The following is a 20,015-nucleotide window of genomic DNA, read 5'->3' as shown; positions in this document are numbered from 1 at the left end:
TGGCCTATAATCGTAGGGGGAGCTCTGTGACGTCATGAATTCACATTGTAGTAATCGCTTGCTTCAAACGACTGAGGGCAGCAAAACCTGTCTAAACCTACTGCCATTTAACGACGCTTCCCAGATGACGGCTCCCATACACCATTCTGGCACAAAATTGTTGCATCCCACAGATGCCACGATTATTTGAACAAACTCATTTTCCTAATCCACCCTTTCAATTTTCATTTCAATTTAAAGTCAATCCAATGTCCTCTTTTAGCATCCCATGCACCTGTTGCAGACACCTGTTTTAGCCTGAAGCGGTATATTAAACTAAATGTGATTGCCACCCCTAACAGGCGGTGGTGCAGCATCCTCGATCTGTGGTGGTGCGTTTGAGGTGTCTGTGTTTGTGGGTATGGCCAACTTACAATGTGTGGCATGTACCCAGGACGACTTGCCCTCACAAAACACCGCTGTTGGTGTGATCAGAAGAACTTGGTATGGCCCCGTCCACCTTGGTTCGAGCGCAGTCTTACGGGTGAAATGCTTCACCAGCACGTAATCTCCTGCCTCGACGGTGTGGGTAGGCTTGCTTGTTGGCTCCGGTAGGGCCTCCCGAACGCGTTCATGTATGCTGCGTGCCACATGGGATAGACCTATGCAAAACTTTAAAAACATGTCATCCATGATAGGTAATTCAAGGGCTGCCATATCCACTGGCGCCGATACCGTTGACATATAGCGCACGAGCGACAGACCATGGTAACCACAGTCGAAAGGCCTGGTGCTGCCCAGGTGGAAGTGACCTGCCTCATCACCTCACCCCCCTATGGCACACATGGCCATTTGGATGCGCCATGCGTGCCAACCATGGCAATAAAGCTCGCGGTGCCACGGGTTTGTCATTAATCGTCCACATTTGTCCTTCTGCGGGGCACTGAGCTCCCAATTTAATCCAATTTTTGCTGTTCTACGTTTGAGGCCGCGGCTTGTAATTGTATTACATCGAACTCTGTAGGTGCGGATGTCGGAACGTCTGTCTTGAGGTGCCAAATTAATTATGAACCCTTCATTGTTGTCCAACACATGGACCGTTCGGTGTTCAACATTGTATCGACGCCTTACTGGCGTTTTCCGCAGTCGGTCCATCATCCATGTACGACAGTACCCTGCCATTCCCAAAAATCGCAACGAACACACTAACACTTCACTGTTATCCTTCACTTCATTTCAAAATTTCACTGTTATCTTATCAATACCTGGACATTTTTTCCCTTCCTTTCTAGATACGCGAATTTCACATCAGTATAAACCCACTGGAAAAATTATCTGAAAAATAACTAGCCTCCCAAAACCATTTCCCTGCAAGAGCGGGGTTAGCCTTGCGGTCCACATGACAATCTTTTTTATTTTGCTCTATCACCTCCCTTTGAGCAATAATTTAATTGGTGTGATTCCCATATACCCACTCCTGGTGGAGTTCTGTTCACCTGGTCTGCAGAGCCGTGATCCAATCTTCACCAGCCCCCAATCACCTTCTTATCACAAAACAACAGTCCATAACTAACCACTTTTCTTTATTTCCCGTCTTTTCCATCAACTTTTATAATCTTTTCCCCTCCCTTTCTTAGCAAACCTTGCAAAGTCACTTGTCATTGACAAATGATCCATCTAATTCGACTTTCCTTTAACATCTTCGCACTTTCCATGACCTTCTTCACACTTACTTTAACCCTTTTCTTCAGACACAACCCACATGAGTTATGAATACAATTTCCCCTTCCAGGCACGTGTCTAGTCACTCACAAAGTGTCCATAAGACAACGTCATCATATTTCACAGAACTCCACCACTCTATTAAATCCTAAACATGCCCAATGGGCAATCCACGAAAAAATCAAAGCATTTTCAGTCCCCCTTTCAGGGAAGTCAAATCAACCACCATTAAAGCACAAAACAGAAAACGACCATATACTCAGAGTATATGCCATATACTCAGAGTGAGACCCGAAAATCAAGCAGACAGACCGACAATCGAACCTGTCTTTCGACACTGCCGAACGACAAGTTCGCAGACACTGAGGGAGTGACATTCGACCCCCAGTAGATACCGCGGACACCGCTTTGGTCCGCACCAGCAACTCCCTCAAAATCAGTGTTCAGAGACATGACTCCATAGACAGCCAGAAAGCCAGACAAATACGGACACACACACACAGAGATTAATATATTTTTACAGATTAATATACAGAGATTAATAGATTAATATAAACAATTAATATATTGTCCACATTCATCTTGGTCAACCCAACCCATTCTGGCTCTCCCCAAGAGCTCTGTGTCCGGACAGACAGACAGATAAACGGACCGGGTGAAACCATAACCATCCATCCTTCCGATTGGACTCACGTCAGCATCACATGTCATTCTTGCCTTCATTCAACGCATTCTGTCATCCCACGTCGGCCAAATACAAGCCCCGGCCATGCCGTTGAATAAACACCCTGTCGGTTGACAGCCTATTATTTTTGACTTTCACTCCCATTCTCCCTTGCTACATCTGGAGAGCCGTTAATGTGGGGATGTAATTGAACACTTGTTTTAAAGCCCTGTCTACACATGCTCTCCATAACATTCTCATTATTCCCTGCCAATTTTACTCATCCGGATTGCCCAACGCCCGTAGGCAATTTGGGGAATCCCTTGTCAGTCAATGACACACATCAATGACACACACACAATAAACACAAATACACGCTGCAATGACAGATCATTCATTCCCTTATACACAAATACCATGTGACTGACCTTTCATTCTCCATACAATACAGTATAAATTCATGCACACTCATGCACACTTCAATCCTACTTACCTGTGAACTCTAACACATCCAGTGCGTAGCTTAACTTAAAATACTCATTATTCTACCTTTCTTGGGCTAGTCCCTCCTGGTAGTCCTAAGATCGGGTCGCCCCCCGATTCCTAACCTTAAACGCAGTTCTCACGCCGGAGTAACTTAATACCTATTATCTATCACCCACATATGGGTCTACCTGCTTCCCACGCAGGAAGCTTACCTCCTTATCCCGGGCGCCCTGTATAATCGATTCATTACCCACTGCTGCTCTGGTTTAAACTAAATTTGGTTCGGAATGCAAGCCAGGTGGTACAGCCGACAGAGGTCCATACGTCCAAAGTAAGGCGGGAGGCTTCAATTTCGAGGTGCAAAAATGCGTACCCACCAAATTAGATGCCGGCAGGCCTCCCTCCCGACCTGGAACGTGAGGATCCACCTCGTCTGCACACTTGGATGTATCCCACTTCTGACACCAAAATTGTCGAGATCGAAGACCTCAAGGGAAGGAAGAAGAAGAAGAATCAGAGGAAGAAGAACAACAATGTTTAATAAAATCGATTATATACACACGTGTGGAGCGAGGCTCGAGAATGTACCGCCTACACGCAGCGGACAATTCCTCAAGACACTCGCTGAAAAATAAGTGGAAAGGCATTTCATTTATAGCAAAATATTAGACAAGAATCTGCGCTAAAGACATAGCACTACTGGGCAATAAGGACAACACCTCCCATTGTCCCGTCCTATAGAAGGTCAAATTTAGACAACAAGATGTAAGCATAATGATAGGCTACGCTTTTTTTGGCTATCTATCTAAACATATCAGACCCGAGCGCAGGCCGAAGTAAATATTCTTATACACTAGGCTAAATGGTAGATGAAGATTGGATACGTCCTTGGTTTAGGAGACATACTAAACACTACGAAGATATATAATTAATTATTCCCTTTGTGAAGGAGGCGTTTGGATGACATCTTTTTTCCTGTACGTGGGTCGAGAGCATTTTATCTACTGTTTGGCACATTCATTCAAGGACTAATTTACTAGGCTAAGGATCCACCCTGCACGTTGAGCCTCGAAACCACATTTTGTCCACTCACCTCTGCCTGCAGTTGAGTTCAAATCAGTTTTTCAGAAGCACGATATATAATTTCAGATGTTATGATCAATTGAGTCATGGGGTCTGAACCCTAATGGCTAACATATATATATATATATATATATATATATATATATATATATATATATATATATATATACATACATACAGTGGAACCTTGACTTACGAGTTTAATTCGTTCCGTGACCGAGCTCGTAACTCAAATTGCTCGTATCTCAAATCAAATTTCCCCATTGAAATGCTATTAATCCGTTCCAGCCCGCCAAAAACCACACCAATTTTTTTTAAAATATACAGTATATATAAAAATATCTCGCGCTTTATATTTCACCTGTATGCAGCATACAAGTTGGCAGGATGGCCTGGACTGGAGGTACGCACACTTGACTCTAAAGTCTAAACTGTCCAGCCTGGGTTTGAATCCCGACCCAGCTATAACCTGTCATGGGTGAATCACAGGCAGGGTGATTCATCAATGGGTGTACCGCTAAACTGGGCGCCCCGTTTGCGTCCCATTAGTTGTTGGATGTTAAGGATCTCACCGTGTTTTCCACAAAGAGAAGGCGAGCTATCGCCGGCATTCTGAACAAGTTGTGGCCTGGCATGCTCTTCTCCTCTGCCGTTATATACGTCCTCCTCGACACCTCGCTCATGTTTTTCGACGATTGCGTGTTTTATATCCAAGCACATCATCCTCTTCTTCTTCTCAGCACTGCACTTGCCACTCACTTTCTTAGGCCCCATGGTTAAAACTAAGAAATTTTCCGAAATAACCAAAATGCGAAAAAAAAAATGCAGCGCTGTACGACAGAGATACGTACTGTACGTGCACGGCAAGATAACCACGTGACCAGAACCCACCTGGCGGCGTGAACTCGAAATAACCAAAATGCGAAAAAAAAAATGCAGCGCTATACGACAGAGATACGTACTGTACTTGCACGGCAAGATAACCACGTGACCAGAACCCACCTGGCGGCGTGAACTCGAAATAACCAAAATGCGAAGAAAAAAAATGCAGCGCTATACGACAGAGATACGTACTGTACGTGCACGGCAAGATAACCACGTGACCAGAACCCACCTGGCGGCGTGAACTCGAAATAACCAAAATGCGGAAAAAAAAATGCAGCGCTATACGACAGAGATACGTACTGTACGTGCACGGCAAGATAACCACGTGACCAGAACCCACCTGGCGGCGTGAACTCGAAATAACCAAAATGCGAAAAAAAAAAAATGCAGCGCTATACGACAGAGATACGTACTGTACGTGCACGGCAAGATAACCACGTGACCGGAACCCACCTGGCGGCGTAAACTCAAAATAACCGAAATGCGAAAACTAAAATGCAGCGCTATACGACAGAGATACTGTACTTGAACGGCAAGATAACCACGTGACCGGGTGGCGAAAGCTCGTAACTCGGATCTCGGCTCGCATCTCAAAGCAATAAACCGCCGGAGCGACGGCTCGTATCTCGAAAAACTGGTAAGTTGGGGCACTCGTAAGTCAAGGTTCCACTGTATATATATATATATATATATATGTATATATATATATATATATATATATATATATATTTGGGAAGTGCAACAGGTCTTTCGATTAACCCCACCAGCGGAGCGACGGATAGGCACGGCTAATAACGGTGTGTGCATGTGCGTAACCCAGGTTTTTACTCATTTTATTTTGTGTGTCTTCCAACAATTTTTTCTTCAACCTATTCCAACAACAATTCAACCGTCTTCCAACGGCGCCAGTGGCAGCATTCAATGTTTGAATCCTGGTTGCTTGTTATGGGGTTTATTTAGGTGCGGAGTGCATGGCTGGTGTGGTGTGTGTCATAACTCATAAGGAACAAAGGAAAAACCACAGAGGCGATTTACATACAGGGAATTATTCTTATACCCTAACTAATTAACATAACTCCACCCCTCGCCATGGAGACAAAATACGACCTTACGCGACATCCGGCCTAACAGATTCCCTGCTTAGTTACATGGAGGTTCCTCTTCTTCGCGACAGTCAGAGCACACTACCCTGTACAATCCTATCTGGCCCAAAAGTATTTCATTGCCCACCAGTGTGAAAAGTGTGAAATTGGCAGCTTTCTGGTAGTTATCACCTCTCAAACATCACCCTACCGCTATAATTTGAAGCCCAAAATTTGGGGGTAGTGGAAACTAAAATGACTGTAGTTTCGCTCTGGATGGGTCAATCTTATTAATATACCACTCATAATGTCTGTCTATGTACCCTCTATGTAAATCAAGGTTTATGCAAAATATTTCATTATGTAGGTCACCAGAGGTCAAAAGGTCACCAATTTCAGGGGTTGCCCAAAATTGACCATAGGGCAAGTCATGTTGCTAGAATAAAGTAACAAATCACCCAATGGTGATTTAAACACTTGGAATGCATGTTTTAGAGGTCTTCAGATGATTCTAAGGGGACATTATTGAGTTGGTTTTGCAAAATTTTATTTCAGAGCAATTTATTTTGAACCATTTCTTGTTTTTACCTAAAATCCAGGGTTTCGGGGGTCGGGGAAACCATAATGACTGTAGTTTTTGAGTAGATTGACCAAAATTGAAAATCTAATACTCAAATTGTATGTCTATGTAGGCTCTATCATAATGACACTAGATTATGCAAATTATTTCAATATGTAGGTCATCAGAGGTCAACCAAAGGTCACAATTCTAGAGGTCGCAAAAATATCTCTGAAGAACATGTATTTGACTAAAACACAAGTAATGAATGAGGGAATGGTGTCTCAATAGTTGTAGAATGCCTATTTCTGAGGCTGTGTGAGACGATTCTGATGTTTTTATTGACTCATTTTGGTTTATAAATGTAATATCGACATAAAATCTGCTTATGATTTCCAGGGTTTCAAATTAACGCATGCTCCTCTTAGTTTCGAGTTTACTCAATAGATGGCAATATTCAAGCTTTTGTTTTAAGTTTCATCTTGAGAATTTGATCATCAATGTAATCCATCTTTTCACATCTTCTAGTTGACATACGATCAAACAATGCAGGTAAGATTGTAAGGACAACTTCCTAGATCTAAGACAGGCTGCATCTTGTAACCTTACATGTCATAATATAAACAGAAAGGTGTAATTAACAGCATTAATTCAATTAATTAATTCAACATGTGTTATTCTCTGTGCATTGCATCATTTAGGTCGAGGAAGAGGGATTAATCATTATTTGTTGTGCATTCAGTTTTAAATTGATGGCGTCAGGAAGGGCATCCGGCCATAAAAACATTGCCTCAAACAGGGAACCATGATTGTCATGGGGCCCGCAAGGCTAACCCCCGCTCTAGCGGGGAAAATGGCCTTAAAACGATCATTCATTCAGTTTTAAATTGGACAACTTTTCCATGTTATCAATTCCTTCTTTCATGGTGTCTTTTAAATGGTTTAATGGTATGTTTCACCTTTAGTTTTCTTTATAACGTTCCAACAATTGTAGCCCAAGATTTAAGCTTACAATTCCTAGAAATATTGAAAAGAAATTTATAATAACCCAACACTATTTGCATTGGGTAGTAAGTTTTTGCTTTTCTTATCACAGATTCTTCATTGAGAATGACCCAACAGTCACAACATCAAAGAAATAATGGATGCTGGCCCTACCTTACCACCGAAGAGAGCTTGACTAGACCCCTCCACTGCCGTTTGTTTTCTAAACTGTGATGAAAAAGACCCTGGCGCCAAACTCACATCGCCACAGGACCTAGTGTCATGGGAAATGCTTTTGAATGCTGCAACTATTAGAAAATGTATCCCAGTCTTGGACTTAGCAAAGGACCTTCCTGCTGGGTAAATTCCCCCAATACGGTATCATCGCCGATGTCGGAGTCTTTTTACAATGAAAAGAGACCTGGACGCAATCGTGAAAAAGAAACTACGAAGGAAGAATCTGCTGCGGACATTTTTTCGAGGCAGCCGCGGAGAAAAAGCGTTAGTTCAGGCAGAGTATATGATGCCACGTGTATATTCTGTCTGAAGGTTAAGTATCTTAAAGGACAAAATACAAGAGAACGATTAGTGCAATGTCGAGAGCTGCGCACTGACCAACAGTGCGGGATGCTGCTTTACGAAAAAAGGACACTAGGATTCTAGCCCTCCTTGATCGAGAACTAGTGGGAGCAGAAGCTCATTACCACCGCACATGCTATCGTTTTTACACAAAGGAAGATCATGAATTGTCTCAAGGGGGTAGGCAAGACATTGATGATCCTGAGACAAAGTATGCTAATGCATTAGAACAGGCAGAAATTAAATTGTTTTCTTACATTCAAAATGACTTCATCCTTAACCCAGACATCATTCCAATGACACATCTAACATCCAAATTAGCTACTAGTCTTCTTGCTCATGGCATCAAAGAAGTGAAACCTTTAACAAAGAAACACTTACGCAGAAAGTTAGAACAAGAGTTTGGCGAAACTCTCCGGTTTGTAAATGATACAAACGGTAAACCTCTGGTTTATCCAGCAAGCCTGAAAACTGACCAGCTTGCAAAGGAACACTTTTCCATGAGAGAGGAATACAACATCGTCTCGTCCCAGGAGGAAGACAATGTCTTGACAAAAGCAGCCTTACAACTTCGGAAAATTGTCAGAGCGCAGGAGATAAGTAAGGAGTGGCCTCCGGATACTGAAATAAGAACTGTTGTGTTCCCGAGCCTGTTAAAAGTTTCTTCTGCACACTACTAACCGGAGATATAGGCAATAACTCAAATTCAGAGAGGGTAGAGAGACTGGCAAATTCATTTGGGCAAGACCTAGTGTATAATATTACGAATGGCAGGGAAAAACCACCTAAGCATGTTCTCTTACCTTTCGCGGTAAAATCATTGACAGGAAATGTCGAGTTAATTCAGACATTAAATCGTTTAGGGCACGGTGTATCATATTCAAAACTTGAGGAAATCGACACGGCTCTTAGTCTGCAAAAGTTGTCATGTGGTGAAGACACCCCACTACCATCTGACATTCATCCAGGTGTCTTTACAACATTAGCTTGGGATAACATTGATCGTCTTGAGGAAACATTGAGTGGAGGGGGGAAATCACACAGGTTAAATGGCATAGCTGTTCAAAGAAAACTAATTGGGCCACTCCCGGATAGACGCACTCCCATAGTTGAGAAATCGAAGAAGCGAAGCATTACATCAGAGACAGATACAATACCATTGTATATTGCTGGTAAGAGAGTTGGTCCACAGTTGATTTTTACTACTGAACATGATACAACAGCTGCTGTAAATAGCGCCACACTAAAAAATATAGCTTGGGTCTTGGCACGTCTCTCTGACACTAATTCTCAGGATGTGAGCAGTTGGACCGGATTTAACATAAAAATCCGAGACAACATTGTTGTAGTTCAGGATACCAGATCATACCTCCCAACAGTTAATGCACCAGCCACAGAGTTGTCGACGGTAAATGAGGTACTGAATCAATCACTCAAAATCATGGAATCCATGGAACTATCTGAAATTGTTTGTGTGTTTGACCAGGCACTAAATGCCAAGGCTTTGGAGATTGTTTGGAAGCATCAACAAAGATTTGAGGATGAACTAGAGATGACAGTTGATATTGAATCAGATTGCGATGATAATGATGATGATGAAGATTGAGAACTCAAAATACTCAGGTTACTTTCCAAGCCCTCAACATTACCTAAAGACATCTAAAATATAATTTCTGGAAGTTGATATTACTTTTTGTTCATTTTTACTACATTGTTTTAGTAGAAGAAGTTGTGCTAAAGACGATTTTGGCAGCCTCCAAAATTTGTGACCTTTTGACCTCTGGTGACCTACATATGGACATAATTTGCATAATCTAGTGTGACTATGATAGAGGGTACATAGACATACAATTTGAGTATTAGATTTTCAATTTTGGTCAATCCACTCAAAAACTACAGTCATTATGGTTTCCCCTACCCCCAAAACCCTGGATTTTAGGTATTTACAAGAAATGGTTCAAAATCAATTGCTCTGAAATAAAATTTTGCAAAAGCAACTCAATAATGTCCCCTTAGAATCATCTGAAGACCTCTAAAACATGCATTCCAAGTGTTTAAATCACCATTGGGTGATTTGTTACTTTATTCTAGCAACATGACTTGCCCTATGGTCAATTTGGGGCACCCCCTAAAATTGGTGACCTTTTGACCTCTGGTGACCTACATAATGAAATATTTTGCATAAATCTTCTTGACTAAGATAGAGGGTACATAGACGGATATTATGAGTGGTATATTGCTAAGATTGACCCATCCAGAGCGAAACTACAGTCATTTTAGTTTCCCCTACCCTCAAATTTTGGGCTTCAAATTATAGTGGTAGGGTGATGTTTGAGAGGTGATAACTACCAGAAAGCTGCCAATTTCACACTCCTATCACCTCAATTCATCATCTGTAGGTCCTAAACTATCTAAAAAAACATAGTGATCCTCTATCTTAATCAAGAAGCTTTGCCACCAGAGATGGTACCCATATCTGGTCTGGCCCATGGACTATAAGACAGAGCACCCACCGATGACAAATCGAGCTTACTTTGAGGCGACGATCAAATACGGATTTAACTATGCAAGCAAGGGGGAGAAAGGGAAGAAGAAGAAGAAGAAGCGGGAGCTTTACCTGACGCGATCCGCGCGCAGTCTTCAACCCTGCGGAAATTAATCTCAAACGAAGACCCAATTTATGTACAACAATAATATTTATTCAACGGAACCCGATAACAAAGAACGCGATGATAAATACTACAACCCCCTTATGAGCGCCCCTACACCAGATTTCAACAACAGACAAAGGAAGATATGAATTAAAAGAACTGTTGTGTTTGAGTTTGTTCTGGGCTTAGCTCTGTCTGTAGTGTCGAGGATCGTCAGGGATCGTCCAGCTCCAAGCACCGTCATCCGACGCGGCTCCGGTCGGCGGGGAGTAGGCCTCGACGCGCCCTTGTTCACTAGGCCTCGACAAGGCCCCTCGCGCCAAGCGAGCGAGCGGCGTGCAACCCGCCTCCTCAGCCGTGCAATGTCCTCCCGGATTCGGCACGGAACTGCGATGCACCCAACATTCGGGTCAGAAAGGAGAGATGGTCGAGGGTGAAAGAAGGCGTAAGGGCAGGAGGTCGGAGCAGAGGAATTGTGAGGGCAAGAGTGAACGAGGTCCAGGCACCAACGTCTATAATCAACGAGCAGGGACGAGAGAGAGAAAATGTCGGTCTCCTTCACTTTTTGTCAACCCCTCTTGACGTCATCGCTCTCTCTCTCTCTGCCAATCCCTGCCGGCCAACATCACAGGCTCGATTCTCCACCAATGGCCGCGTCACGTCTCTCTCATCCCATCGGTCGGTCGCCAATCAGTCTGTCGCTTCCCTTGCTCTTGCTTCACCACTCAGCGAGCTGCTTCTTGCTTTTGCCTTGACCAATCATGCAAGGTCGGTGTGGCTATTGCCTGGCTTGCTCGATGTGTGTTGCTATGCCAGCTGGTGATGTGGCTGGCTGTGGCTGCATCGGCAGTGCCCCAAACTGGCCTTTGTGGCGGAGGGGAAATTAATTAGTGTGTGCGCTAATGGGCCGAACTAATGTCTACGGTGCGTTGCCATACGGGACACATGGATATTCACAGGTTTGACACACCGGGGAATTAGCTTAATCCCTATTCTACTTATCACAAAGCCATCCTTGTATGACCACAAAGATACACTTAATCCGACAAACCACCTAAACAGAACTTATTACATCGAGATTCCCTATCGCGACAACCGGAGCATGATACCTACGCAGATCTACCTGGATCTATATATGCCCTACCCCAAAATTCATAACAATATTTACATAGAGAGAATTTTGGAGTAACGAGCAGTTTTCAACTCATTCTGTTCAGGAATGAATTTAAATCAAATGAAGGAACAAATGCATAAACTAGAACGCCACTCAGTAGAGCGCATACTCCCACCGTGGGTCAAGTTGGAGCCCAATCTTCCAATGGTAAAAAATCATTCAAAAAAATTCCTGGATCCGGAATAATATCCTGAGCTTCACCAAAAACGAATCAATTCTTCCTTATCCCAAGGGCAATCATCCCACCAACTTTCATCCAAATCCGTTCAGAACTTTTCCAGATATCTTGCTCACGAACACACAAACACACTTGGACGGACACGATCGAATGCATTACTCCCTGACGGGAGTAACAAATGAAGAGACAACCAAATAAACGAATGCACCACCAACCAAACAAAAACAAACACACAAACGGTTATACTTCTCAAATTTTCAAATTATATTAAGATATTGAGGGTGACCCACTTAAGATTTGTTTATTTCATCTTCCCCTCTTTCAACCCTTAAGTTCCCACACTGGCACATGTAATTATTTTGCAATGATGGAACTTCTTGCAGGTCACGACATGCTTGGCACACTGCAAGCTTTTGCCAAGATTTGTCAGTTGAACTTGGGGAAAGGTAAGCATATGGGGGTTAACTGTAAGGGCTGAGTGTATGTACCTGCATTGTGCATTTTGTAGATTGATGCACACCTGGATACGTTGGTGAGTGAGAATGCTTCATTTGTGCTGAGCAGTGCTGGACTCGGCTCCATCTATGCATTTCTGCAGCAGAGAAAAGGATCACAGGTAAGTCACTCCATTTCCTATACTTTATTTTTGACGTGCATCACTGTCGAATCATTTTATTTGATGTACTCATCTGCTGCTTATCCTGATGTTGTGTAGGCCCCACTATCTGAAGAGCCAACGCTTGATGTGTCTTCTGTTAAGACTGCCATGGTGAGTATAGCTTTGTTCATAACACATAGCTATGTGGAATGTAATTCCAAGTGGGAATAATTCTGTATGGTACCATATTATTTGGGTCACTTACTTTGTTATTTTCAGATGCAATTTGATCGATACCTTTCATCACCAGACCATCTTATCCTGCCTCAGTTGGATTTATTGCTCAGTGCAACCCTAAGGTGAGCACAAGTGATGCATGAAAAACTAGAACGGTACTCGGTAGAGCGCATACCTCCGCCAGGCTGAACAGTTTGTTTTGGATCCCACTAATGGCTGGATCTGGATTCGGACGTGAAACAAAATCTAATCGGCTTGTTCTTGTCACCTAACGAACTCATGCACCAAAGTTTTGTCATAATCCGTCCACAACTTTTTGAGATATTGTGCTATACATGTATATCGTTTTTGGCCCGATCTCCCAATGGTGAAGAATTAATTTTAAAATTTCTAGTAGCCGAATCCGAATCCAGATCTTCACCAAAATCTAATCATTTCATCTGTGTCACATACGCTACCTCTCTGCCAAATTTGTCCGAATCCATCCACAACTTTTTGAGATATCTTGTTCACAGTCAAACAGACAGACAGGGGTGAAAACATGACCTCCATCCACCTTCTGTGGCAGAGGTAAAGAGAACTTATGAATTGTGTTTTGCATCCGAAATTTTTTTATTGTGTGTAGTTTGCATAAAAGTTGCAATGGAAGAGTTTTTTTGATAGTGATTTTTATTTTAATCTTCATAGGGAAAAGGTGAAAAAGAGATCAGCAGAGGTTATATGTGATGCCTACGAGGATGTCTACACTGCGTTAACAGCACCTGCACAGGCCGATGGTAACCTGGCTGCAGTAATTCCACGTACATCAGCCCAGGTCCGAGGGCTGCTCTTGTGATTATCCCTTCTTCCCATTGAAAGCTGTAATAGTTTTATTCTCCTTGCTTATTCCCCATTGTGGATACCACTCCGGCAACATTTACACAAATGGAAGGACAGCACTTGACACCGTACATTCTGTTTACTGACCTGCAATAGACATTTCTTGTGCTGTACAATATTAAATGGATTTCATTTGGTTTATTTTTCCATTTGTGCTTTTAATTGTTGTTCAAAGAAAGCTTTCATTTGTAAAAGGCGAGATTTAAAAAAAGAAGTATACAAGGTCAAGGCTCGTGGAAGAGCTAGAACACTGAACGGATCAGGACGCAACAGAACAAAAAGAACAGTTGAGAGACCGGAGGAAAACCAACAGCAGGGCTCAAGGATGAACTAGAGGGAAACTTGGACAAATGATGGATGTGGGGAGTAATGAAGGGTAAGTGAGGATACATGGGGTGGACAAAATGCATACAGAAACTCTTAGGAAGGACAATTTGGAAATTTTGAAATGTTTTGTGACAAGGACGAATTGATTCGATTTTAGTCATCCGGATCCGAGAATTTTTTAAAGTGATTCTTCACTTTAAGAGATCCGAGAATCAGTGATTGAGAGATAGGGGGAGGGTAGCGGGGGTGGAAAAGATCATGGTTTTGGATGAGAGAAGATATGAGATGGTAATGAACAGCTGTCTTGAAGTCTTTGAGGGAATAATGAAATTGAACATAATGTGGAAGTTCATTCTTCAGGTGGGGGAAAAAGAGGCACTAATGAGTGGAGGTGAGCAGTGATTTGGGATTTTGGGAGTTTTTTCCCAGAATGAGGTTGGTAGTGGTTTGCCTGCACCCTGCAGAAATCTGGGTGTAAGGAAAAAATGCATGGAAAGAGCAGATGGTGCAAGATCAGAAAAGAAGAGGAGGTAGAAGACAGAGAGACCACTGACCTGTCTGCAATGGGAATGTCATGGGCCCCAAGACTCGGCTTGATCACGGGAGATTCCAATTATCTTGATGGCCTTGGTTTCTATGGTGACAAGCTGAGCAGGGTGTGAGGCAGGAGCCACAACCCAGAGGGGAAAGCTGTCATCAAGGTGAGGATGAAGGCCTTGTCGGTGGATAGGAGTTCAGGTGTTCCAAGAAAGGACTTTGTACGACACAGGATGTCGAGTCGGTGACTGGCTTTGGAGGCCAACTTTGAAATGTGGTTTGCCCATGAAAGATCATGGCAGAAGATGAGACTCAGGAGTTTAAGTGACTGAACTTCCTCAAGAGGATTGTTAAGAAAGTAGATGGGAACTTTTGCCATACGGTCCTTTCGGGGAGAGACAGGAAGAGAGAGAGAAATTTGTCAGGATTGAAAGACATATTCCAAGTGTTTGACCAGCTTGTGATTTTGTCAACGTCTGAAGAGAGGGAAGAGGCTGCAGCCTGGCTGTCTGAAGGATGAGGCATGTTATGGCAGAGGGTGGGGTCATAAATAAATAGATAAAAAGGATTTTCCACTGAGTCAGAAAGATCATTTATGAAGATCAGGAAAAAGACTGGGCTCAGAACACTGCTTTGGGGCACTCCAGCCTTGACAGGGAGTGGAGATCAAAGGATTCTGTTGAGTGCCACACGTTGGCTACGAAAGTAGAGGAAGTCAGTAAGCCATGTGTTGAGTAGGCCTTGGATACCAGAGGCAGGCAAGACAGGATGCCAGACTGTATCAAAAGTTCAAGATATGCCTAGAGAAGCACCCCTCATCTCATTTCTGACTTTGAGGGTCTACATGCATTGTTGGGTGTGTCGAACCAGCAAGTCCAAGGTTGTGTGACCTGGTCTCAAACGAAATTGATGATCTCAGATGAGGTTGTCAGAGAAAAGGTAGGATTTCATATGAACTGCGGTGAATCCATGACCTGATGATTGGAAGGAAGCAGATATGTCTGTAATTAAGAGGATCAGTTTTTGCACCTTTTATGCAATGTGGTGATGTTGGCTGACTTCCAAGCAGATGGAAGATGACCTAGGTCAAATGTGAGGTGGAAAGAGCAGAGAGAGGAAGTGCAAGAGCAGCAGAGCAGGTTATTAGGACGTGAGCTGATCCCGTCTGGTTCAGTTGCAGAATCAGAGTTGAGGATTTCGAGAAACCTCTCCACTTTCTGAGGTGCATAAGACATGTGCTTCAGGAACAGTTGGGTACAATTGGGTCGAGTGGGTTCAGAGAGAGGGAGAGAGAGAGAGAGAGAGAGAGAGAGGTTGGGGACATAGGATTCAGAAGCAAACACACAATTGAGGCATTCGGCCTTCTCATGAGCGCAGTCAGCTGTGTTGCCATTTTAAGTGAGGGAAGGGATGGAGGTACTCCAGAGACAGACTTAACAAGGTGCCATCAGGTTTGAGAGGAGGGAGACATGTCTGAAAGTTCAATCTTGAGGTTGGACAGATGTATTCTGGCTCACCTGAGTGTGGGCACACAGTTGTTGCAGACTTTTTGTAATTAGCTGAGATGGCCTTTGGTCGGATTGATGGTCGGACCAGTCCTAAAGAAAGATGGCTGCTTGCATTCCCTGCCAATCTGCTTGAGTGAACTCCCAGACTCGCCGGCGATGAGGCAGCTCTAAGAATGCGTGATTTTCAAAATGACATAAGAATGCTAATGACTTTTGCGCATGTGCTGTGTGTTCTTTTTAAGCGACTCGCTTCTGCTAGAGTGGGCACTATACAACAACAGCGGCGCACATCAACATATATTTCTTATATATTTACAATCATATATCTCATATATTTACAACAGTGGAACACATCAATGGGCTGTGCCTCTGCACAACGAAAGACTTGGAGAACCTCTTCCCACCATGATTAATGGTAAATATCATCTCCAGATATGTCCTTCCCATCAGTGTTCAGAAGCACACAAACAAGACACGGTGTCTTCCTCAGGGAACTCTACCCGATACATCCAGCCCCCATGGAAATATAGCTGGCACAAGGTTTGTGTATTTTCATGCTGCGAAAACGTCCTTTGCCAAAGAATTGGTTAATGTTACTTGGTAATGATGTACAGCATCGTCTTTCCAATTGCAGACTTCCGATAAATATATCACCATGCCTGCCATGTCCACAGGAGGCATTCCCACAAGGCACAAAGTGCATTAACTGGCAGAGATCCGTCGGGGGTTTGTGTGGCACACCCACACACACCCGTCCACTCAGGCATTGCACCGGCCCACATGGTCGGAAGTTTGCAGTATGGGCCCGTTCTGCGAGCTGAGAAAGTTGTGTCAAAGGGAGTGCTTAAGGTGTACAGAGCATGTTAGTAGAATAAACATGTAGGTAGTGACAGAATGCAGAAATTTGAAGCAAGTGGAAGAAGTAAAATGAAAGACAGAAATGGAGGTATACCATCCACGCTAAATACACTGGATACGCACTCCATCAAAAGATTGCAGAAGAAGACCACTCCTTTTGCATCTTCAGATGCATCGGGCTTTTGGGCACAATCCTGGACGGGTCGCCTCTCCAACGCAGGATACTCAAATGGCTCATTCTTCCCAGTAAACTGGTGCTCATTTTGCCAACCTCGGAAGGATAACAGGCTGAGTCAACCCACCTGGTGTTAATTCAACTTGAACAAGATGACAGGGACTTGAACTCAGGACCTTGCGATCTCAAGCCAGCCACCTTAACCGTTAAGGCAACACCAGGTTTATTAGAGAATTATAAAAGGTAACAATTGAGAGTGAAAAAAGAGAGCTTGAGAAGATTGATTGATTGATTGTGTGCTCTGTCTGAAGGCAGGTCATTGGCTGCTTGACAAGGAGGGTGATACTGGGTGGTTTGCCATTGCCTTCCCAGCAGTTAGACAGGACAGGAATTTGTAATTTGACCAGGATGCCAGTGGCAACAAGACACTCTTGGTGAGTAACACCATGGGATATTTAAGCATCCACCAACGAATGATAGCAGACGGGACATCCGGCTTACCATCCTTCCGAGGGAGAGCACAAACATGGATGAATCACCCGACATGCTAAACACCAGATGACAGTTTTAGTTGGGTTGGGATTCAAACCCAGGCTAGACATACAAGAGACAAGTATGTGTATCTCTAGGCTATCCCTGGAGAAGATTGTCGCGTTCCTGGTGATTAAAATCTTCCAAGGAAACGGATTTCCGAACGGGCTTTAACTCCGAGGCGTTCAGTCAAAATATAGCGCAGAATACACGTGGGTGGAAGAGACCGAAGAGCTTACGTTCACGAGTCCACCCGGCGTCCTCGACCCTGCAATATATTAACTCAAACAACACGGAATTAAAATGTACAAAAATAAACAGGTTTATTAAAGAAAATGCCGGTAACAAAGAAAACACGATTAAATTGTATTCCTAATTGGAGCGCTCCCATGCAGACCCGAATACAGACAAAGGGAAATATAATTGAAAATAAATAAGTGTTATTTATTAGGGTACTTAGCTCAAATCGGCTGGCACATCTCGTCAGGAATCTTCAAAGATCGTCTCAGGCCTTGGCGGGAAACGCACGTTCGTTGGTGCGAACTAGGCCTCACGCGCAAAGCGAATGAGCAGGCGTGCAGCTCACTCTTCCAGTCGTACCCGTCCTCACAATGTCAGCACGGAAAACCGCAGTTCCCGGCCCACGGCTCTTCCTCCTCACGACCACCAGCAAGATGTCCCAACACGGCCGCTCGCGGCAGTGTCCAAAATCAGAAGGGGCGAGAAGATGTCGGCACACAACCGCCCACAATGGAATTCACAACGAGAAGGACCAAAAGGACGTCGATGACGAGAGGGACAAAAGGTCGACCGTTCACCAACAAAGTCCAAAATGAGAAGGCGCAAGAAGGGCAAAGACGACCATTCGCTGTGGTTTCCAGAACGAGAAGGGGCAAGAGAGAAAATGTCGGCCAGAGCGTTCTTTTATCGTCCAGGCTCTGACGTCATCTCAACACGTCTCCGTCATCTCAACATGTCTCCGTGTCTGACCCTATCAGCGAGTGTCCATATTACCAGTCCTCTGTGCCAATCAAATCCCCCGCCCAATCACCACTCTTTGGGCGTGTCTCCACGGAGCTGCCTATCCTGTGCGCTCACCAAGTCGGTGTTATCCACGACAATGCTTCATGCCTGGCTTCCGGTAGGTTATTAATTAGTGTGTTTAATGGGCGGTTTCTGGCTAGGTGTCTCGTGCGGTGATATAAGGAACCGAGGAATAAATTACAGAGGCAATTACAAACAGAGAATCAATTACCCATAATGCCTCGCTAATTAACAAGCCCCACCCCTCTGATGGGGATGAAGATACGCTCTTCCACGACGCATGGTCTACCAGATCCCTACTTATTATTTGGGGTTTCTTCTTCCTCACGACAGTCTGAGCACACTAATCTATACACTCTACCTGGCTCTAAGGCAATCATTGTCTACCCTCTACAAACGTAACAATATTCTCCATTTCTACATTGTGAAATCGCCTCTGAACTGAGATCTCGTGTTTTACGTGAATTTGTGGTCAGGTCAGGGGGGTTAATTTAGTCCTGCTAGTAAATCATGCAGTAGGTGAGGTTGGTACACATGCAAATAATCCCCGGTACTTGATGTATTTATGTGAGGAGACTGTTTATCATGACCTCAGACGATGTTATCAAGCCATTGGATCAACAAGAGATGTGCCAAGAAGTGGATGTCTCAGGGTAACGACTCTCGCTCAGGATCGATTTGATACTTTTGCATGACCCATCTACTCCAATGGATTCAAACTGCCTGGAGTCACATTCCCTGGGCCTCGTGTCTGAGGTCAAAGTGATGCAGGAATCTGTGTTTGTCATCCTGTTCAGCATCCAAGACTTGCACAGCTACACATCCAAGCACGCTTGCAGTGGTCATGTGATGGATACAAGTGTTATGTTTAGTGACTAATCCAAGTTTCTCCTTGAAAGGTGTGAAAGCAGTGCACGGATCTACAGAAGACGCAATGAACGATATGTCCCAGTCTGTGTGCAAGAAGCCTCACATGTTGAACGTGGAAGTATCATGATGTGTGGGAGTCTTGCTGAAACCTCACACTAACTCGATCATTATCCATGGTAATCTGGTGGCAAATCAATACATTAATGAGATATTTTATCAACATGTGTTGCTGAGTCCTCAACTACATGGTATTCATAGAATACTTACCCCCACCCGCACAGTCAACTTGGTGCGAACAAACTCTTTTTTTTTCTTTTTTTTTTTTTTTTTTTGTATACAAGATCGAGGCTCGTGAAAGAGCGAACATTAATCACACAGAAAGACAAACCGACACATAAAACATATAACATAGGGAGCGGTAGACA

The 20,015-nt window shown here is 43.7% G+C and overlaps 1 protein-coding gene across 1 annotated transcript in view; it reads left to right on the top strand.

Annotated features, from left to right (window-relative positions):
- The window catches only part of COG6 (component of oligomeric golgi complex 6), a 144,940-nt gene extending 131,063 nt beyond the window's left edge, over positions 1-13,877 (top strand). The window contains exons 16-19 of the mRNA XM_068128500.2: positions 12,535-12,642; positions 12,742-12,795; positions 12,904-12,983; positions 13,549-13,877. Of these exons, the coding sequence (XP_067984601.2) occupies positions 12,535-12,642; positions 12,742-12,795; positions 12,904-12,983; positions 13,549-13,696 (390 nt within the window). The 3' untranslated portion in view covers positions 13,697-13,877. The remainder of the gene's footprint in view (positions 1-12,534; positions 12,643-12,741; positions 12,796-12,903; positions 12,984-13,548) is intronic.
- The last annotated feature ends 6,138 nt before the right edge of the window (positions 13,878-20,015 follow it).

The sequence above is a fragment of the Myxine glutinosa genome, chromosome 9, assembly GCF_964187855.1.
Source record: "Myxine glutinosa chromosome 9, kmMyxGlut1.1, whole genome shotgun sequence".
Taxonomy (NCBI): Eukaryota; Metazoa; Chordata; class Myxini; order Myxiniformes; family Myxinidae; genus Myxine; species Myxine glutinosa.
This window is presented reverse-complemented; position numbering and strand designations above follow the sequence as displayed.